This window comes from Pygoscelis adeliae, unplaced genomic scaffold, assembly GCF_000699105.1.
Source record: "Pygoscelis adeliae isolate BGI_AS28 unplaced genomic scaffold, ASM69910v1 Scaffold63, whole genome shotgun sequence".
Classification (NCBI taxonomy): domain Eukaryota; kingdom Metazoa; phylum Chordata; class Aves; order Sphenisciformes; family Spheniscidae; genus Pygoscelis; species Pygoscelis adeliae.
Window position 1 is genome coordinate 4,501,308 of NW_008824414.1, and position 23,534 is coordinate 4,524,841.

At 34.6% G+C, this 23,534-nt stretch overlaps 1 protein-coding gene across 1 annotated transcript in view; it reads right to left on the reverse strand.

The window, feature by feature from the left end:
• Positions 1 to 7,363: 7,363 nt before the first annotated feature.
• Positions 7,364 to 23,534, reverse strand: part of RPGRIP1L (RPGRIP1-like) — a 79,731-nt gene continuing 63,560 nt past the window's right edge. The window contains exons 24-26 of the mRNA XM_009320792.1: positions 18,020 to 18,104; positions 11,170 to 11,303; positions 7,364 to 7,739 (exon numbers count right to left, since the gene is read on the reverse strand). Of these exons, the coding sequence (XP_009319067.1) occupies positions 7,636 to 7,739; positions 11,170 to 11,303; positions 18,020 to 18,104 (323 nt within the window). The 3' untranslated portion in view covers positions 7,364 to 7,635. The remainder of the gene's footprint in view (positions 7,740 to 11,169; positions 11,304 to 18,019; positions 18,105 to 23,534) is intronic.

The window sequence follows — 23,534 nt, forward strand, 5'->3', positions numbered from 1 at the left end:
CTTAATAGTTATCGCACACAGCTGGTGTAATAGCCAATGAAAGACAAGGACGTCTTGCCCTTGTTTATATCTTTAGGACAAGAATAGGATGTCGTGGTTAAAAAGTATGAGGAAGTCCCGGGGCGAAGCAGGAACTGAAGGAGGTGCTGACCGTGTAGCATTTAACCAATAATGAACTTAGCCTTTGCAATATGTATGAGCTAATTAGTAAGCCTATAAAGCCTGATGATTGTATTTTAATAAACGAAGTATGCTGATCATTCATATTGAGTGACTGTGTCTTCCCTCCGTTCCGGCGAATGGCGTAACATCCTTCCTTGTCTCCCAGGATATCTCCTGTGTGACTTCCCCTACCTCAGACCCCTTTTCCCTCCATTTCCTCACAGACATACAGCAATCCCAAGAAGGAGCCCATATTCCTCAGGCATTCAAAAATTACCACATCCTTTGCAGCCACTTAACTTACTGTAGGTAGACATAACTTTTAAATCTCATAGGTCCTACCTCCACTTTCTCCTTGCTCATCTGCTACCGCGGCAGCCAGGCTGCTTCTTGCTGTCTCCTGACCCCGGGCTGGTGAGGGCAGGGCAGCAGGCAGCAGTGGGACAGCACAGCGGCCGTGCTGCCAGCGCCCGGCGTGCCTCTGCTCGGGGAGGACTGCAGTTACAGGGCTTTTCCTCAAACAGCCTGAGTGGAAGCTGGAAAGGTTATGAGAGATTGCTAGTCCTTTCTGCTTTCTCCCACATGACGGGCACTGATGTGTAGAATTAGCTTAAATACAACAGAACAGTCTCAAGTAGTTATGTTTCTTCTCTCATTAATTGTAAAGCCTCATTTCCTCACATGGTAAGCATAAAGATAGAAGGGAAGCTTCCAGAAAATGGCTAATTAATTTCATCTCTCATTTGAATAAAAGCCTCTATTTCACCAATATCCAAATGCTTTTATTTGGCACCTTTTCAAGGATTCTTTCTGTTGGGAGGAAAAGAAACTTTTGGGGAAATGGTGGGGCTGGACAAGGTAACCTCCAGAGGCCTTCTCTAGCCTCAGTCTTCCTGTGATCCTGTGATTTTTGAGGCACTGCTCTCTGGTTACAAAGAAGATATCTGAAGTTTGTTGACAGTGCAACAGGAAATAAATTCTAACAGACAATATCCACAGTTACAATATGGAAATATCCCAATCTGTTGCCCTCTTAACTATAAAGTAATTCTATACCCCAAGAGCTTAATCTCTTCGCTCTACATCTTTCGCACACTATTTTTTTCTGTCGCCATCACAACTTGCCGAAAGTCCATCAAAATTTACAATCAACCAAGTGCAAGAATTAAGATTACAGGCCTGATAGGATGTGGACTTCCCACTTACTGACGTGCAAGTCAAGCACAGAAAGTATTTTGATTTATAGTATCTAAGGAGTTCTTGTCAATTTTTCCCAAAGCCTTTCTATAAGTTGATTTTAAAAACAAAACTCACCTTTAGTAGAGAAGTCTTCCTTCCATTACCTGCTGTAGGGAGAATGATGAAAATGGAGAAACAGCATGTCTCACACCCTACAGACTTCATAACAGTCAACTTCTGTGCTCTCCCTAAACAGGCCAACTCAAAGACAGAAGATACTGAAGAAAGATTTAGCAAAGCTACAGCAATCAGTGCTTTCCACAACACGTATGCTGCTGTAGGATCCATTTATAGCTGTACAGGGGCTGTGTTACAGACCCCTGTCCTATTTGTCTGATGTTGTGGGTGGAAATGTAATCCCTCATTACTCTCACAAACTTCCATGAAAAGCTCTGTTACTAAAGACTTTGAGTAGATAACTGTAAATTCCATTCTAAAATAAATTACAAGTTACACTAACTTGTTTGACAAACATAGGCCACAAAAAACCCCACATATATTCTTGCTCAGGTTATATTTACTGTATGCTGATACACAACTGATACTGCTTTATAAATAGTTCCATTTTTGTGTATTTCATCCAAGATGTAAATTATTTGATATTACCAACCTGTTGGAAAGTTTCCAAATGGCTCTGGTTTTGGTATACTACAATAGCTGCTTATTACAGAGGAAAGAAGGTTAAAGAATGTTTTCAAAATGTAGAAAGATTTTCTGTATGTTCTCTTCTTAAGTTTGCTGTGTTTTATTTACTATTTGTGTACTGTGTGTTTGGAGTCAGATGCTGATTGCTGTTTCCTCCTTTCATTTCTCTGGGAAAATTGCCCTATATATGGTAAAACATTTTTGGTTTTTCACTATCATTGAAGTCAAAGGTTATCAGCTATTGTAGCTATTTATACTTATGAGTAGGTAATCAGAATAATCACTGGTTGCATGATCATTCTTCAAGCAAAAGAAAATTCCCCCCCTTTTTTTTTTTTTAGTAAAAGGACCACTTTTTTTCCAATGGTTTTTCAAGGAAAGTTCAGTTCTTGCAGCTTTAACGCATAAGGAAATGATTTTGCATTCAACAAGAATGACAGTTTGTCTAAATAGAAAATAGATTATTTTCCAAATCCACAAAAATGTTAAACAAGTCATTGCTAGATCATGTGCAAGACCTGTCTTGCACTGTTGCAGCTATTGATGTTGGACTACTGAAGTAAGATATATTTTGATACAGAGAATGGGTGTGGACAGAGGTTCCAGGTTTATATCCCTGTTTCTCACAGCTCAGGGAACACAGTTTCTTTGTAAACCTAAAATGTGTTAAGAATTCATGAACGAAGATCATGAAGAATGTAATTTCAATGTGAGCCTGGTCTTGTTTGATTTATTTGTTTGTTTTCTTACTCTTAAAATAATCTAAGCCTAGTATAACAAAACCAGGAATAAACCACAGTAAATTGGAAAACATGTTACTACTGAAATCTACAGAAAAATTATCTGAGCAAACCACATTGTTAACAATAACATAGCTATTTTTTGTCAATTGCTTCACAAAACTGGATGGAAATCTGATGGCCTACTGCAATGCAGTAGGCATGAAAGTCAACATTAAAATGCCTAGTTATTTGTATTTCTGTGCAAAATGTTAAATGGCTGAAACAAATGACAAAGTCATGCTTATGCCATCCGTAGAATTTAAAAAAAAAAAAGTAAAAATTAGGTGATTAGATGGTATATTAAGTGCAAAAGCTGTTTTCACGTGCTTAGATCTAGATTTGGCTTCAATTTGGATTGAAGTAATGTGTAGAAATCTATCTCCTTTTTTCACCATGACAACAGTCAGGCATTGGAACAGGTTGCTCAAAGAAGTTACGCAGTCTCCATCCTTGGAGATTTTCAAGACCAGGTTGGATACAGCCTTGAGCAATGTGGTCTAACATTATAGCTAATCCTGCAGCAGATTGCACTAGAGACCACCTGAGTCCCTTCTAACCTGAATGATCATATCCTGATATAGTATTGTGGTAGAACGACTACTATTAAGAACTTATAAGCATTTCTGTTTGAAGGTTCATAATCGCTTATTTTCTTAGACAAAATATCCTCATGGTATCAGATAATTTACAAGCAGCTTTCGTTTGAAATGAAACTTTGCTAGGACTGAGTTAGACCTTGGAGTATGATTCAGCAAGGACCTTAGAAATAAGAACAGCTTTTAAATACCTGTAAAGCCCACGATGCACAATTTAGATGGATTTTGGTGCTACGAATTAAGACCAAAGCCTCTATGTTATATGTGACTTTCAAGGTCATGTCCTGTGAGTGCTAAGATTATACTGTAATCAGAAACAAAACATAGGTCAAATTCTTCCCTTGATAAATTATTCTGATGAAATCAATTTCTTCAAAAGTTACCTCATCCCATTTTAAAAGATGCAAAGAGAATTAAAATTTGTCAGCAATACTAAAAAGGAACTAACGAAAAGCACAGAGCAGTACACCTGTAGCATACGGTGCCAAAAGCAAATTTTTATCACATACATACAAAGGTATCAACTTGAACTTATATTCTGCAATTAATTTCATACAGGTAACATAATGCCTTCAATTCAGTTTTAGTTGCAGGATTGGGATCTAGTCCAATTACTAAGACCTACATCATAAACAGTAATGTTAAGGAAGTCTAATTAAAAAAAAAATTATTCTCTTGTGGAATATCTCGAAAAACTGTTGGATAAATCATTATCATCACCTGCAAAAAGACCTGTCTATTTAACTGCAATATAAAATATTTCTCTGGCTCTGAAACATGCAATAAAGTTTGTTGCACAATTTTAAGTCTGTATTTGAATTTATTTCTCAGTTCTAATACAAAACAAGAAAATGAAATTTAACAGCTAATATTTAGTCTTGATATCTTTGGTGAGTTCTTGAGTTATGATAATGTCTTACTATGCCTTGCAATAATAAAAAGATTTTTAAAACAATATTACTATTAACTTAAATACTGATCTTCAGTTGTAAAAGTTCTGTGAGGCAAGTTATTATAATTTTTTGTCATGTTATATCTACTCTTATAAGCATATAATGAGATAAGCTGCAACTTACGGTACAGCGAAATGGATCGAGTTCACACAGATGTTACCTTGGTTCATAATGTATTTGCTTTTATAATTTCCATCCCTAGGTTAAGGTTATAACAGGTTAAAAGCAACATTTTAAAAAAAAAAAGGTATTTTGAGCTAAACTTAAGTTTTCAACTTGATAAACATAGCTGGGACACCTGGAGAATAGCAGCTATTGTATCACATAAGAAGGTATCACAGCAGAGCTATAGTCTGTAACAATTAATGGGAAAAGATACAAACTAACAAAACTGATCATCTGACCCTGCCCAATTCATCTTATGCAGGACCACTGTTGCATCCACGTTACACCATATAAAAAAATTTATCTATTCCACAAAAATTAATTTTAATTAAGTAACATTTTAAAATATGGTAGTACCCAGCATTAATAGGGCTCTTTTTTTAAAATGCAAAAAGGATAGTGCTTACTAACGTATTGCACACAAAAAATAAGGATTTTTTTGCCTTAGGCTAGAGAGTACATAGATGGAAGTTTTCTTCAAGCTACTCATAGCTAAAATCTGGACAAAATAGTACTAGATTACATTTTCCACTTTCCCTGCACAGTGCAGCATTTAGACTTAGGATTTAAGAGCATGTTGGAAATACAGACTACTTAATGCAAGAACAAAACTTTCTAGTATGTTCGGACATTTATGTTGCATGAGATAATACAATCCATCTGTTGGAAAAATCCTCACCATATCTTTTAGTAATAAAGATGACTAGAAATCAAGATTTTTTTTTTTTTTAATCCAAAACTGAGTAACAGTGAGCCTTACACAGAAATATGTTTAGGAACCTGAGGCAAATTATACATGTTAATGTTGGAGTCACTGAGAACAGTTAACACAATGTAATCAAATGTCAACTGGAATATTTTGCAGTAACTTACCGAAGAGGTCTGTGTTTCATGAATATATGAACGCTTGGTTTCTAAATTTTCAACTTGAGATGGCGAAGATTAAGTGCTAAGGGTGTTACTGTAAACGTTTAAGTGAGATGAACATCACTGATTTTCTAATTTTACCACATGGTTTATTTCAGAAGAAAACAAGCACCAGTTACATAGTTCTCCTGCAAGTCAGTAAACAGTCACACACGAAAACTCAATACAATTTGCTTCTTTGTTTATGTGCAGGATATTTAGTTTGGTTTGCAAAGTATTAGAAGAATAACAAGAACCTCCTGACAGAACACCGCAACTAAATTTCTAAAAAGCCACTAAGTTAATCTCAGTGTTGAATCTAGCTGTTTCAAATTATTGTAATGTATAATAACAGTCTTATTGACAATATAGATGCACAGAGCCAAAAAAAGCTAGAAATAGTGGCCAAACAGAACTAAGTGCCAGCCCAAATCACAACAAACATATGGCCATTAACTGAAGAATGGAGGGGTTTAGGAATGCAGCTGTCTGTGGTCTCCTAAAAGTTCCAGAGGTATGAAATGCTGCAAGGATTGGTAAAGTCTGGATGAGAAGTACTACTGAAGATGGTAGGTCCTAAAATGGAGTCAACCATCAGTTCATGTTGGAATTCAGAGATTTCTGTGGTCAGAATATATTCATTCCATTGGCCCCATAATGTACATCAACAAATTAATATTGTATGGATGTCATTTCAAAGCCTACTGAAGGCGAAGAGCCATTATTGAAGCCATTAGAGCACAGATGGTTCAAACTATATGCAGATATTCATACTTGCATTTCTGCATTATAGCTGGGGTTTTTTTTCTGTTGAACTGTAATGAATTGTCTCATAATCTATTCCATCTTCTTGCCATTAGCAGGCTTTGAATGTTCACAAATAGGAGCAAAGAACTCATTTTCCAGAGCTTTAATCACACAAAGAGGGAATGCCTAATTCTCTAAATGAAATGGTCTGTGATCACTGAAGCAGAGATTTAATATATCACGGCAAATTAGGTAGATTTTAATAAATTACTTATCTCACTGAATACTTTACATATGCTTATGAAGAAACATAGCCTGTTTGCAAACAGTGGAAATCCACAACCTATAAAACCCTTTGAAGAAAATGACAAATAAAAAAGTAAATTAAAAAATGAAATGTATTATATCCTCGTTCTCATGAGACAATCCTTTTGCAGCATTGACTCACAGCTCCATTAAAAATATCAATTAAATCCTTCACTGAGATTGGTTAAAAGCTGGAAAATTAACTTTCCAAGCTAGACACTGGTTATTCAGATACAACAATTCATTGTATGTGTTAGATGTAAGTTCTAAAAGTGTCAAAACCCAAATGAAAACACAGTTGCCTGTCCCTACAGCTCAAACTAGGTGAAGCAAAATCTGATACTGTATGGCTTCTTTTTGTGCTTTGACAGATGTTGGCTGAAAGTAAACCTTTTACTGTACAGAAAAATGATAGTGCCTGCCCTCCCCCTACTTCAAATCATGATAATCATAAACAGCTGATTATAATGTTAGTAGAGGGGTAAAAGTTATTTTCAATAAGATTGCAGTAATTTAATAAGTCCTGCAACTAGCCTCATTTTTTATATTTAATTGATAGGAACTGCATGCATCAAAGAAAACACATACTGAGATTTAATGTGCATAAAATGGATATTAGCATTTTAAAGAGGCAGATTAACACATTAATCCAAGTAATTTTCATATATTGCTTTTAATAAAATCTTCACAGTATAAAATTCTTAATGAGGCTAATCACAGGCATTCCATTTAGTGGGGTGATTAGGGATAACATAAAAGTATTTTTAATCAGTTTTCTAAGGCTTATGGTTTTTATTAAAAATTAAAAATTTGACTTGCATTTTTATTACTGTTTTATGTACGAAAAAAATCTTGAAAATGCAAATAAAGCACATCATTCAATCATGTAGGTATTAATTATTTACAAGAAGTTGTCCATTGTGGAGAGATTCTTAGCCTTAGGGGGGAAATATAAAAACAAACAGACTGAAAAGTATACAAAACTTTACAACTACAAATCAAGCGTCCTTTTCATATAAATTATACATTAAATATACTGTAAGAATTACAAAGATCTCATCTTTGAAGCACTATCAAGCATGTATTTACACTGGGAGAAGGAACTTCTGTAGGCAAACTTCCCTTTCATGCCTCCTAGTCATCTTTGCATTCCTCATAGACTGAACGCAGTGCATGGAGGGCTTCCACTGTTACTTTGAGCTTTCCAATTACTGCACTATCATCTTGTGAATCGAAAACTAGAAAGGAAACATCAGAAAACAGCATTAGCTATTTCATTTAAGGTTTTGCTTTTGTTCTGATAATTTTCCTTAGCATTTGGACAGATTAAAAGGCACCTAGCATATGCTTAAAAAGGAGAATAAATAAATAAATAAATAAGAAATCGTCCGGTTCAGGCACTCAGCCTACTGGAAACTGAGTACTCTAGGAACTAGAACGTATATCAATAAAAGTATTAGTGTTGGAATTAACTTTGAAATAAAGAAAACTATCTGTATGATAATAGCCTATATAAATTAATTATTTTTCACAATACGTAAATATAGATGTTCCAAACTCTATTAAAGACATATATGCATACTTATAAATAGTTTTAAGTAAAAAATATACCAATTAGTCCATTTTCTACACTGTGTGTATGACCGGTCCAAATCAGCCTGGACAGTTACTAATATTTAAACAGTAGATTGCATTGCACCAACGGGAAAAAAACCAAGTTATTTTAATTCCAGGCTTCTGTGTGTTGTAAAATAGTGCAGTGTAGACAAAGATGGTATTTCCCCTAGACTAAACTATTTAACTACCTTCATCTTTGTGTATGTGGGTTTTAAAGCAGTATTTAAAATTTCTATTTTACAGAAATTAGCTAACATGATTTAAAATTGCACTCTTTTACAATATCTAAGTAAGACCAGAGGGCCACAATCTCTGCTTCTATGATTAAAAACATGCTGCTAACAGTCAAAAATGAGGCTCTTTCCCAGTCCTGCATAAAAAGCAATGAGGCTGCCTAACATGACTCTAGAAGGAATTTGAATAGAAACAAATAATCTTGACAGCACATCTTTTCAAAGCGAATTATACAGCAGACAAATGGCAAGGTTATGTATTTACTATATAAACTGGGATAAGTACTCGGGGACATGCAACGATACTGCATGATACAAATTCTAGGCTGCTGGGACAGCTCAGAAGAGGTCTGGAGAAGGAAAAACATGGGATAAACCTTCCATCATTTACTTTGTTGATAGAGCTATTGTAGGACAGATTGGATGCTATTCTCAGAGATCCAAACCATTTTGTATGTCCTCGGACAAATCACTCAGTGAACTGTCAACTTAAAGAGCAGACTTCAGGGGACATTATTCTTTTTACTTATAAGAATGGTAAGATAACTGCAATTAATGATATCAGAAGATAACACTAATTCTATTTTCTCAGTTTTAATATTGTCATATTATCTCTGAGACATATCGTTATACGTCTTGTCTATACTCTTTTTCATCCAGCCTCTTGCTTAGCCATTCACTTAATTGCTTCAAATTTCACGTAGGCCACTTTCACGCAATCAGCAATGAAAGGAACAAGATATGGAAAAGATATATGCTTTCAGTCCTCAAAAAGAATGAAGGAAGTTTATGGTATCTAACCTAAGAATTATTAGATCTTCATGTGGTAGCGTCCTATGAATTTCCCTTTTTCTAGGTTTATTCTTTTTCCCCTCAAACCAATATCCACCTCAGAGAATGTGTACAATATTATTTAGGAATTCTATTTATTGTGCCATTACATTTAATTGAAGTCTGTGTCCAGATCTTAAGAACAGATCCTTTTACAATTACTTCATCCAAGAAAATATACTGATATATTCTACTTTTGCCATGATCTGACATATATTAACGTAAAATTCATTTCAATTCTCTGAAAGTTCTAAATTTTCAGAAAATAGGGTTATGGATGCCATTAAAAAAATCTAAACTGTACAGCATCTGCAGGGAAGGGGAGAAGTGTGGATAGGAATAAGAATAAAAGTATTTCTATCTATTACTATAACTTTCATAGATATAATGTACATAGAGTAAAAATTAGTTCAAATGTCTTATGATTGGGGAAGAAATGCTCCTCACAATATTGAGGTAGTTGTCATTACATGATTACCTTTTGACAGAACAACAACTAGTAACAAAAAACAGTCCTTCCTGTCATCATTATTATCTCAGATGACGATTAGGAGTTTTAAAAGTTTTCTGGAAGGTGACTTTCACGGGTACGAAATTATATTTATATCACTAAACAATCTTATCAAATGGGAATTATGACAAAATGGGAATTATGACAGTGGGAATTATGGCCATAAAATCCAGAACAAAAACAATTTTCCAGTGAGAGACTATGAAATACCTTTTTGGAGGAGATGTGCTTTTGTACAACTACTTGGAGAAAAATTATTGGTGGAGAAAAGATTAAGTGGTTCAGCCACAGTAAGAAGTGCCTCAAATCTATATTATTTTTCCAGGGTATGGAAATTTGATTCTTCTTAGAATTTTCCTTATCATGTTCCTGGAACTTTGATGCATACTTTGAGTTTTTTAGCTACAGCATGGATGCAAATCATGCATGATAATGGAAATGGATAAGAAAGCCTCACTACTCAGCTCCCCATCACTCAAGGTATGGTAATTAGACACAGCAGTAGAAGTAGCAAAGTCACATTAGCTTGGCATCCTACTAGGGCTAACTAGAATTCTTGCTATTGCAAAGAGTACCTTGCGAACATGGGCGCACTGTGTCTAGTACTCTAGCTGGTTCACTTACCGTTATAGGAGAGTAACTGTTTTATAACAAGTATTGTCTCAGCTTCTTCACTGAGCTTTACCACAATGGGGAAAGCGGATGGAGAGGAACACGTAAGGAGAAAAATGCACCATCGATAACCATGTCCCTGCTACCTTGGGGAACGAGAGTCTAAGCAAGGAGAATATTTTCCTTCACTGTCTGTGAAAGGACTGAGTAGCCTTCTCAAGTCTTCTTATCAGCACTATAAAAATGCTGCCATAAGACCCAGGAAATGGAAGCTTCCACACCTCCTACTTGCCTCACCTTGCTTTAATGAGTCACAGTGAAAGTTTGGTCTGTTACAGAAGGATGCTTACTCTAAACTGATACCTAACCAAAGCCACCAGTATTTCATATTGTCTCAGATACAGGTTTCATATGGAGGACACAAGCTGGAGGTACTCTGGGGGTTACAACATAACTTCAAATAAGATATAGACATTAGCAATACAGAATTACTGGCATAAATTTTAAAAAGAAAAATATATATTTATAGTCTTACAAGCATGAAGTATGTTATACAAAATAGAGAACTATAGCGAGTGGACATGTCCTGAAAGTTCTTAGGCTTTATAAACTAATTACTATGAGCTGGGAATACTGTTTGGTTTGGGGTTTTTTTTAAAACAGATTTTAAGGAATAACAATAGTACACAGTTTTTGCAGACTTCTGCAAACAAATGTGGAAGCCATTAGTTAATATTAAAGAATTTCTTATTGAAACAATGTCAAACAATTACTTGCACTGTAAAGCTTGCAGGGAAAAGCAGAAATTCAAGAAAGAATTTTTAGGTTACCAAAGGCTACAAGAAAGTAATCTCTACAACTTACTGTCAGTATCTTGCTCAATGATATCTCTTTGCTTCTGGAATATCTCTCTCAAACTGACATAAGCGAAACCGATATCTTCACATTCAAGATCCTGTTCATCTTCTGGGGGATCACTGACCACTGTAAATCGTAGGCTAAGCATAAAAAAAAAAAAAAAAACCACAAAAAACAAACAACCTTCAAAAAGGGTTGAAAAGTAACTAAAAAACCAGAAAAAACAAAGGCAAAAAACATGCTCTATTTTACCACTTAAGCAGAACTCTTTATCAATTACATTCAACATTTTCCATGACAAGAATAGTCTGAGACCCTTTTTTTTAAATCTTTCCTCCTTCTTTAGCATTATTTAGCAGTACTAGAAGGACAGAGAGGTTGTAACCGCAGATCTGCAGACTTACAGAATTGTTTCATTTTTCTCCCCCCTCCCCACCACCCTGTGGCACAATTCTTGTTCATATGGCAGTGACAGGCAGAATAGTCTAAGGATTAAAGACTTTTTCACATTTGAAACTTGTAAGTTTGTTTCGCTCAGCTGCTGAATCTGTTCAGGTCACTTAATTTCTTTCTATTTACCCCTCATAGGTAAAAATCAAGACTGTATCTATGTACTTTGAGGCTTTTCTAGCAAAAGTAATCTATATAAAATATCTAAAAATAGTTAGGGTTTTTTTTCCTGGGTTTATTTATTTGTTTTTTATTTTTACTGTGTTGACCATACTATGCAAATTATTTGATGTGAAGAAATAAAAACAATCCATAAGCAATAACGGAAGGTTTAGATTAAATGTAATTATGTTTTGTTGGTTAAAACCTTTTAATACCCTAAACTTGTTAAAAAAAATTAAACTACTTTATTTCAGTCAGGCCACATAAGATGAACCTGTATGATTATTTCAGCTTTGATGTGGAGTGTGCTTATGAAGTAAAATTTTTCAGTTGTCCCCAGTTACGGTGCTTTATTTGCATAGTAGTCTTGGAACACATTAATTGGATTCCTGTTGGATTGGACTAAACTAAACTGAAGATGTGCTCCAGGAGCACCTACCCCTAATGCACTCCACTGCAATAGACATTTAGTCAGTAGGATCAACTAGTATTCTGAATTCTCAAAATTATCCTAAAAATCTATGTACTGTGAATATCAGACCATTAGCAACAACTGCTTTGTGCTAGAGATTCTCTGGTCTGCACCGCTTGATATTTTAGATCTAGCCTTGGTAAATTTTAAGCCATGCATTTTCTTGGCTTTACATTAAGTGGTGTGGCAGACATGAGATAAATAATTGAGAAAGACAAACCATATCAAACGTTTTCCTGATATCAGAAATATTAGCCATATGCAATGAAGTAAGTATTTCCAAACACCAAGTGTAAAATATTTAGCTCAAAGTTACTGAGAATTTTCACACCTCATTTAGATACTTGGAAAGCATATTCTAGCCAAGAACACATTCCACAAAAAGAACAGGAACCTAAAAGCAGCTCTCTCAAAATAGTATCTTTCTAATGTTGTCTTGTGTATTCATTATTTAAAGTTGGACCTTACACAGCAATGTGTCCTGCACTTGTTCCCTTTGACCAATACATCTCATATTTTATCTTCATTATTCTGTTCCTGTTTTACACATACAAAACTACCCATGAGTACAGCCTGGATGCAAAGGCCTTTGAGTATTTACCGTGCTGTCTAAACACAGTCTGTTTGTCCATCCCAAACATCTAAGCCCAACAACTATACAAAATATTTGCGTTTCTTCTGTGAACTTAAATTACACTCGTTGCATCCAAGTACGGTTTTTCTTTTAAACACATAATTCCAGCATTGTGCTGGAGCTGACTTGAGTTAGTGGCTTGTGTTGGGGCCAAAAACACCGAGACTGACAAAATGACAGGAATTCAGAGCTAACTACTTTTTTGGTATGTCTTGGCAATGTTGCTTAAACTGTGAATGCTTGTGAGCTTTACAGCCTAAAAATGTTACAATAAGCACAGTTCCAAATGAGTAGCAATCAAGTTGCATAAAATCCAAATTTACAGGAAAGGATATCTTAGACAAAATATAATCAAATCTTCCTAAACGACTTCAAACATAACAACAACTGCAATATGCTTTTATAGTAGTTTATTTTTGTGCTTGGCTCTTAGTAACAAATATTTATTATAGAAAATATATACATAAATATTTGTTTGTCATTAAAGCCAGACACCTATTGAAAATACGTGTCTTTAAAAAAAATTTCTGGAGGCAAAAAAGGAAAAATATCACAGCTATTTCCAACAGCAGGTGGCTTGGTTGAGTATAATGGATCTAACTTAAGATTTTGGCACAGGGCTAAGTAGCAGCAAAATTGCCAAAACTCAGTCAAAAAGAAAGAAATACTTAGGTGTGTAAGATAAATATTAAATGAAATAAAAACAAATTAAAAATTGTAAGAATAACTGATAAAACTGTCGGGTATTGGGAAGAGATCTGTTTTGTTATGATTCGGCGTCAATGTTAAATCAATTAAAGAAACCAGCTTAGCAGTTAAGACAGTGATAGAAGATGAGGAGATTAGTGCTGGGTTAATTTTTATCACTTAAGGGTACCAACTACTACTAAAATTTTCACTAAAGCATAAACTAAAAGCAGGCCTAATAACATTTGGGACAGTACCTTATAGCCAAAGAGGAGAGTCGTTCATACTGGTCCACTTTCTGGTTCAGATCAATATGCAAGTATTTTACATGAATAGAGCAAGCTTCAACAAAACAGATCAAAAGAACTGCACCTCTAACACCTTATAGTTCCAATATGCCTAAAAGATCATAATCTTGGATTAAATCTTTGCTGCTAATCAGGAAGTAGGAGATTTGAACTCTGGATCCCATGGGAATACTCCAACTAGTAGACTGCAAGAATGGTACCACAATCACTTTGACTTTTGTATTATTTAAAAATATTACAAATGCTTTAAGTTTAGAAAATATTTAAATATGATATTCAGTATGCTTTAACTTGTTTTCTTCATTTACCAAAAATTGCAAGAATTTTCTTTTCAAGTTGAACTGGCTAAAGAGACACAGTTTACATTGCCTTGGAACATACTGCACATGAAGAGACTCCTCACTCTGCTTCAGCATAGAATGCACAAATATGCAGGTAGTGTCCCATCTTACCTTAACACTGCTTCACTTACGTAAGAAACTTTGATGGAAGTTGGAATATCAAATTCATACTAGGATTTCTTATGTAAATAAAGCTATGTATCGCGTTCCCCTCCCGTACTTCTCTCTAGGATCCTAGACTTTCTCTCTAGCTCATTTCCACATTTCTTTTCTATAACACCAGGTATCACTACTCACTTCCTTGCAGGAATCCCGTGCCTACTGACAGAATAAGAAGAAATCTTGACATCCTGTTAAAAGTAACGCGTGGGAAGATATCTGCTAGCCACTGCAAGAAAGACTAGAGAACTAAATGAAACTTGTCTGCTAATAAAGGCCCAAAAGAAAAGATAATAATTGCCTTAAGCTTAAAACATGCTTTACAATGAAGCAGAAAAACCTGGAAAAAAATATTTATTGTTGTTGTTATGATAACACTTAAAGGTGTTATCACCAGCAGGGAATTTAGAGTGCCTGGACAAAGCTGTGATGTAGACAAATTTGATTCTAATTCTTTATTCCAAAGATCAGTCATTTTTAAGCAGCAAGGAGAAAACCTTGTGTGTTAATATAGTATATTAATGTGAAGCTAACACGGTACACGTGTTCTATACTCCTATAATGTGGATGCATAGATTTTGTTACTTTGGAGAACAGTGACTTCATATAGTCAGTTTCTTGGAGTAACAATCATTTCCTACCAAGAAATGACGCACCTGTCAGGATCAGCCTGGAAACCTCTTGCATAAACCTGTTCACTCTTGTTATCACAGCAGGGTGACTGTTAGAAGAATGGATTCCTCCATTCTTCACATATGTCTCTTTTGACACTTGTCAGAAGAGCATATACTCTATCGCCAGGTCTGCAAGCACTGCAAGTACGAGCTGGCATGAGGAATCAAGTTTCTCTGTATGACCCAAATTTCTACGCTCTTAAAACGCTGAAAGGCAACAGTGGAATACAAACAGGATGAAGAATAAAAGATAACTATGACACAGTTACAGTAAGTTAAATGGACTGCCAGAAATGCCTCCTGTTATTAACCAATTAAAGACTCGAACATGTAAGTAAACAACTATTGGGTTCAGATGATAAAATAAAATAATAATTCTGTATTCCCCCCCAGTTTTACAAATATTAGTAAGTATAGCTTCCTAACATAAATTAAGAATGCAATTTGAATCCCTATTATACAGAAAAAGAAACAAAACAAAAAGGCTACCCATGTCACACAATACAGCTATAAGAAAAGGCAAGTATTCTGGCAAAATTTCCATATTAATGATACAGATATTGTCTGTCCAAAAACACAGATAAAGACAAAGATCCTTGTCAAAAGAGAAGAACCATCTTTGTGGTATGCAACAAATACTAACCTAAATAGGATTTCAAACAGTCTTCCTAGTCTCCTACTACCTCATGCTCATATATTTTAGATTTTATATCATTCTATTTAGCAGCATATTTCCTTGATTTTCTTGAATACTGAATATTTTTGCATTTTCTGCTACTAAAGCCATTTATTCAAATGTGGAACCAAAATCAGCATTTCTAATAAACACTGACAATGATTCCATATCAAGAAATGAAACTGAAAGAAAAGAAAAATCAACTTTGTTTTGAAATCTTATCTTTTAATGAATAGTAAACCCCACTCCCAACAAATAAACATAGTTTCCCATATAAATGCCATGTCAATCTACATTTATTTGTAGGTATAAACTAAAAGAGTGTAAAGCTGTGAAATTCATTATTTTCAGGGCAAAGTTGGCTCCTATTTCAACTATAGGATTAGGCTATAGTTGCAACTTTGGCTTAGCAGTAATTTTATGTATTATATTAATAACTCTTAACACCTGAGAATATTTATCTTTTTTAAGGGACATTCATTAATGTGACTCTCCTTTTGGAAGACAAAAATAGCACATGATGTATCTATCTATTTATGTTCTAATATGGACCCAATCATTATGAGTATAATTTCTAACAACATTAATTGTGACAGGGAGAAAGTTCACCTGAAAACTTAATACAGCACTTAATATACATAAAACACTATCTATGCTCCTATAATCTGGCATAGCAAACACACCAATAAAGTGTCAGGCTAAACCATGTGCAGGCAATTTTCAATGATGTTTATATTCTTGATAATTTGGTTTCCTGAGCTTTAAAGCATTAGTTCAGTTCAGTTCCTGTTTCAGCTGAAAAATCTCTGATATTAGTTTGTAAGGCTTGTGATAGAAAACATATGTTGAAGATATAACTAGGCCAGGTTTAAAATGCATAGATTTGAAAACATTTGGTGTATAGGCAGAAGCTTTCCATAAATTTTGTGTCTTGGTGGTCCTCTTGCTAGGCTAAAGTGGGGAATTGGACTACTGATGAACTTCCTGCCTTGCTATTTAGCCAATGCAGAATTGAAATTTCACCACAGACTGATAAATGCAGAACACAACCTACCTGGTGACACAGAGGACAGTACCACGATGGCACACGTAAAAGATGAATGCTTTTGTTGTGGGAAAAAGCTCGCTGCTGTTATTTTACCTTATTTTTTCCTCAGGTTTGTTAAATATTTAGTATAGATATCTAAGTATTCATAGGTGAAATTGAAGCCTACAGACTAACTATTTTGCTTCGCTGAATTATCCCTCAGGAAAAAAAGAATATTTTGTCCTCAGTATTGTTAAATTCTTAGTAGAACGCGTTACCCACTTTCCCAATCTAGATGGTAAAATAAGTCTTCTGCTTGCTTTTTAAGTGAAGACTTTTTTTTTTTTTTTAATCGCCAAACCTAAGAATATTTTGGTATGATATTTCCGTCTCAACAAGTAATCATTTCATGGTGTTCCCTCCTCCATTCCACTAAAACCTGTTTTCTGGCCAAGACGTCAAACTCAGCTTTAGAAGGGAAATGGAACGAAGAGAGATCACTCTCTTACTGCAGAGTGAATCTGTGATTTGTGAATAAATACATATTTAAAGGATTTACAAGTAACTCCTACACTTCAAATACAATCAGCAGGTATTCTACTCTTCTGCAACTTAAATGAATCTTTAAATTAATAGTTGTTCCATTTCAATGAAGATTGACCTTCAAGAGGAAACAGAATCAAAGTATGTCATTCATTCTCTCAAAGTAATGCGTATGCTATCTCAATCAAAAATTTTGAATACGAACAAATTTATTATTATGAGCTTGGACATATGTGTACATATAATAGCTGCCTGCTACATCAAAATACATATATAGGTTTTTGGAAATTCTAAGGCCAAGGAACACCTTCTGAAGCTGTTACGCTCCTTTTAGTACTCTGAATTCAGAAAGCAACAGATGTATTACTCTACCATCAGGTAGATATTTGCTTTTCAAATTCATTATTGATAGAATGCTGATGATAGAATCTCTCTCTTGCAAAACGAGGTGGTTAAAAAAACCAAAACAAAACCCCAGCACTAAAACAACATTAAGAGAGGTTGATATATTCCATGCCACATGAACCTACTCAGGGAAGAAAGGTAGATCAATCACGACATCAGAATGTAGGTATCATTCCTAGCTGAAATAAAATTTTCTCTAGTTACTTACTTATGTACTAACTTCTCAGGGATACCTCCTCAATAAAGTCAAACAACAAGGCAAACCATAAGCATTATTTACAAAGACCTTTTATAGAGTTTTTCAGCACTAATACGTACCTGTCAGTATGTAGATCTGGCTTTAGAAGCATAGACTTGAGATACTCTCTTCTTGCATGATTATTTGCCTTATCCACATGTATCACTGCAAAGCAAATCAGAATTAATATTAGTTATCAATTGTTTTTCATCTTTTAGAATAAAGAGCATGAAGAAAAGAACAAAGAAAAATAAACAGTTTTTCCCTTGTCTTTCCTAAGGAAAAGCAACAATGTTGGAATCAAATTTGAAAGGTCATGTGATCTAATGGCGTGTCACTGGCAGGTTTATGTGCACACTGTCAAAAAGGATACAAGCAGCATCTAAGCATGCCACATAGCTGTCATTTTCTGTTAATGGCAATAGCAGTCATGATTTTAAAAGCCAGTGGTCTTTATTGCTTTGTATTTGAAGTGATTTACTGCATTTTCTTCCACTGAGGAAGCTAGTGATAATGATAATGTATGGCAGAGTGCTTGTCCTTTTTGACAGCCTCAGTAATTTAATCCTCCTTTCCTGCCACAATATTTCAATAAGAGAAACATCTAGACCAATGGACTGGAGAAAATCCACAGCCTGGGGAGTGTGTGTGAGTGCTCTGAAAGCCTTTTATTGTTTTAATTTAAAATAGAAACACAAGGACCAGCTTTTAATTTTTGTACCATTAATATGTCCTAGTGAAAAATAGCCTTGGTTTGGAAAAAACAATAAAAGAATGAGAAACAGGGTTTTAGGAAATTCTTTAAGAAGTTTTTGGGCATCTTATATTAAGAAAGTAGCTGCTTTCTTGCAAATGGTATCAGCCTACAAGTATCACTAAACTACTGTGAAAGATTATAAAAAAAATCAGGATTGCGAAAATTGAAAAAGTGTTAAAGGAATTACTTTTTTTTTTGTTAAAGTAAGAAATGCAGCTGAAATAATTTTGCTAGGACAGAACTAGAATGAATATAACCCTCTGAGAAACAAACATAGCTCTTAGGAACATTTTTCATTTGTATTTGAGGGCAGGAGGAGGAGCTGGAAATTCGTCTGTCTTTAAATTCCAACATCTTTAATATTCACTCTCTTCTAGTTACTCTGCCACTGTACTCAAAAAAGGTCTTTTTCACTCTCCACATCACATTAAGGTTTCCTTTTCCTATGTGCTGACAGAAATCTTTAACATATTTCAGATTGTCTTCTACTATCCAAAATAAACTTATTTGTATAAACAGAAATTACCAATTCTACCAAGGAGCAGAGAGTATTGGAATACAGGAGCTACGAAAGAGAGATAAGAACATTCAAATTAATTCCTTGCAGAGGGATTTATTGCGGGACATATCTCTATAAAAATCCTAGGAAGCACACCTTCCAGAGCTACTGGTTCTCCAGTTTTCTCCAAAGCTGCTCCTCAGCTCTTAACTGGCCAGCAGAATTGCTATTAGAAATCACTTACTTTCAGAAAACAGCCAGTACAATTGGTATCTGAATCATTCAATCAAAGGAATTGGCAATTTAACACCTTTTTCTCTACTAACAGAAAGCAAGGTATTGGTGGTCTATCTTGGAATCCTTAGTTTCCACCCACAATATTCTTACTTTGTTAGACAGGTTAAAAGAAGCTGTTACTGCCATCTGCTATTCTTTTGGGCATGTGGATGACTTTCCACATGTGCTACTCTCATGGCCAAGTGCTCCTGGGGCCACCACAGGAAGTGATGGGGAGGCAGCAGGGAGACAGATGGACAAGCAAAGAACTTCAAAGGAGCTGCCACATCAACAGATTCTTCCCTTTCCCATAAGCATCCCAAATGGAATTTCCTAAGTTTACTAATTCTGTATCTAAAACAATTTTAAATGGAAATTATTTACAAACCTAAAGAGTTCAAATTCATTTCACTCAACGGAAAAATGCAGACTAGCAAGTAAAACATTCAGCACAAAAATTCCATTCAAGTCTGGGGAAAATGATTAACCATAGTGAAAATATATTTTTAGATCCTGATGAATAACATGCTTTCATATCACCCCTTAGTACGGCCTGAACTTCGAATTATAACATTGCTCCAAGGCACAGAACATCTCATATTTCTAGCCAATTAATTGCAAAAATCATTCAAAATTAACTTGTGACAGTTTGCATCTAAAATTATAATTTTAAAATTTGTCCTAAAGAAGCACTAAACCCTGAAGATTACAATGACCCTGGAATCTCGTTAAAAATCACTGCAATTCCAAACATTAACATAGCTGGTTCTGTTATAGCATATTTTTTTCATATTTCACTTTCTAACAAAATTAAATGACTACGTGATGAAGCAGAGTTCATCACAATGATGAAGAAAAAATGCCTCGCAGTGTTGAGCTTTAATGGAGAAAAGGAATAAACACAAAGAAGTGTAATAATGTTATGTGATGCAAGGCCTTAACATTTTCATTTGAGTTATACTCAGGAATCCACCTTTTACAATATGGATCTTCAGAAGTTTTTTTTTTTAACAAAAAATAAACCCCCACCTCCCCTTCCTTTGGTCTACTTACATTTGTACTTCAAGTTGTTCAAATAACTACCCGTTTACTCAAGAAAGCTTTCCGACTAAATTTCATATAAAATCCTTGCAAAATTTCGTAAATCTTTCTTCTACTTCTGCTACCTGTTCACTAGAACCACTGCATGCAGAGATAAAGACACATTTCAGACCTTCTATCAATCTTGCTTTCTAGCGACTTTCTTGCCATCTCAGCATTTTCATAGTTAAGTCTTCATATTTAATAAAATATAAATGCTTTTTGTTAATAACATTTATGAACTAACCTTAGCTTTGTAATTTAAGTAATTGTGGCCTTGACAGGAAAAATATTTATTTTACTCAAATTAAGAGTCAAATACCAATAGATGCATTTATATGTGAGGGAGACCAGGCTTTGTTTGCTTGAAGCAACATGTTTCCTTATGTTTTTCTGACAGTGAAACTGCCATTACGTTCACTTTAAAGCATATATTGTGACATGACTGGAAATAAATAATTTCTGGTACACAATTTTAAACTGCATTAAAAAGTTAAAATATGAATTCATTGCTGACTATGATCTGCAACACACCCTAACATCAAAACCAAAGCATACCAAAACTAACCCCATCAAAAAAATCAGAATTCTTCCTTTTTACCAAATTACAGGACAGAGTCATGGTGTGAGCACAATTTGGCAAGTTTCACTTTTCTTTGAATTTATGGGACTGTAGTGTTCTTGGATATTCTAGTAACTCCACCACTAACAAACACAACAGCTCCTCTCCTCAGTCAGTATGGCCATCAGTAGCTATAACACTTAATGTCATGGGAAATCAAGAGTTATGTGGTATAACCCTAGAGTGTATAAACCTCCCATTCAAGTTTCTGTTCCAAGACCTTGGAAGAAAGAAAATTATTTTCTAACCATTCCTAGTTAAAAACTCATAGTCAAAATAAACAATCAATGTCAAGTTACATGCTCTAACCACTTGTGAAAAAGGAAATTCATAGGATCTTGTATGTCCAGATCAATGGAGTTCTACTGTATTGTTTTTCAACAAGATTCCGTTAATCTTCCTGTATCTTACATGTCAAGCAATGACAGTGAAGGATGTGCAAAAGAGATGTAAAAACTTCAAATGTTTTTTAAGCAATGAATGTCATGGAGCCTTCTGTATCAGTTAAGATGTTTTTAAAACTGTCAAGCTGTTCCAGTTATATATAATATAAAATGCTTTATTTATAAGAACTAATGATTTTTTAGATTACTTACGGACTTACCCTGATTTTCTCCATGCAAAAATCTAGAATACTATTAGTTTCCTTCTAAGCTCAGAGTAAACTTCTTTCTACCCATGCAAATCTCATTTTTATTGAAGAAAATATTCAATTAACCTCAAATATTCAACATACTCAAATCTAATTAGACATGAATAAGAGATGCAGTAAAGCTATAGTAAACACACTTGCAGATTTCATTACTATTATCTTACTGGCTTTCCACCTGACATTATCAAAAAGCAGACTCATTAGGTTTTTCCCCCCCATAAGCAAAACTAATCTTGAGTAGAAATTAGATGACTAATTATCTAAGCAAAACTCTGCAAATAACAACCACATTAGTATTATGCTGCAGAATACAGTCCTGAAGCAATTAAGACCAAAACCACCTTTTGATATTGATTCGTTAGGATATTTTAACGTTTAAACAGTTCTACATTCGATACTTAGGCAGCAAATAGAAAAATCAAAGTTATGGAGCCAGGTTTTGACTAGCAGAAATAATATGATACAACGCTACCGTACTGGAAAGCCTTATGAGTTGCAGTGGCTACAAAGCATGATACTATTTTCAAATTGCACAGCTTGAAATATATTTGTTTCATAATTAAGAGTCTGAAATTTTAATTCTGTAACTTTGCTGCATTTTGTTAGTTTAACTTTGCAGAGTCAATACTTAAAAAACTAATATTATGCTTAGACCGTACCCAATATACACAGGAATCAGAATGTCGTGTAAGAATTTTTATACCTTCTGAATGCTTCTCATATTCAAAGCAACGAGAATTCAAGAAGCAAGAGAAATTAAGAGTGTTAAATAGCTTTTATTGGCTTATGGTATTACTTCAATGAGGTTTTAAAAATCTATTTCAATTATGTCTGCCTGTCTGGAACATTTGGAAAAGTGTTTACAGCAGCTAGCAAGATGAATATTGTTCAGCTCATAAAAGAGTTCTTACTTAGCTGATGTCTCATTTAGTATATGATGCCAGAAATCCCATTTGTTTGAATGGAAGTAAGCCTCAGTGAATGAAGGAGTTTGCAGTGCTGTTAGTTTTTGTGGTTTTGTTGTTTTTTTTCCTAAAGCCTTACAAAAATTACTGTCTTTCTCAGAGTCACAGAAGTTAACACATTGGGCCCTGTCTTCTGTATTCTCTCTCAAATGGGCTGTCCCACTACAGTGATGGTTAAGGTTGATGTGACATCTATGAGGGCTTTCAGTCTTCAACTATGGGGTAATCCAATAGTTTATCAGTATTAGGACGATACAAATGAATAAATTATTTGGCAAGTCTCCTTCTAAAAATCAGGCTTCTAGAGGGTAGCAGTTTTAAAGATCTGACTGTGACACCACTTTTGCAAAGCCACTTTTACAAAATTATTTTTAAAAGAATGCTTAATTTGAATGGTGTGTCACAAATTAATTAATGGTGTGTCACAAATAGCAAACTGATTCACCTGCTCCAGGATACTCTCAGCTAAAAGTGCAGTACTTAAAGTCCAAGACAACATGAAGCACTCAGACTGAATCTTAAATGAAACAGACTTTAACAGAAAAAAAAAAAGTTAATGAATAATTGAAATACTATGAAATAGCTGGGAAAATAATTAACAAGAGAATTATCAATTATTACAATAGTTCTGTGTATACCATTAGTGTAAATTACATTGTGTATTGACATAAAGTGTTTTCAAATGTTCATTTATTAGATAATAGCATATGGAACATGCAGGATTAAGTATTATGAAGTAAATAG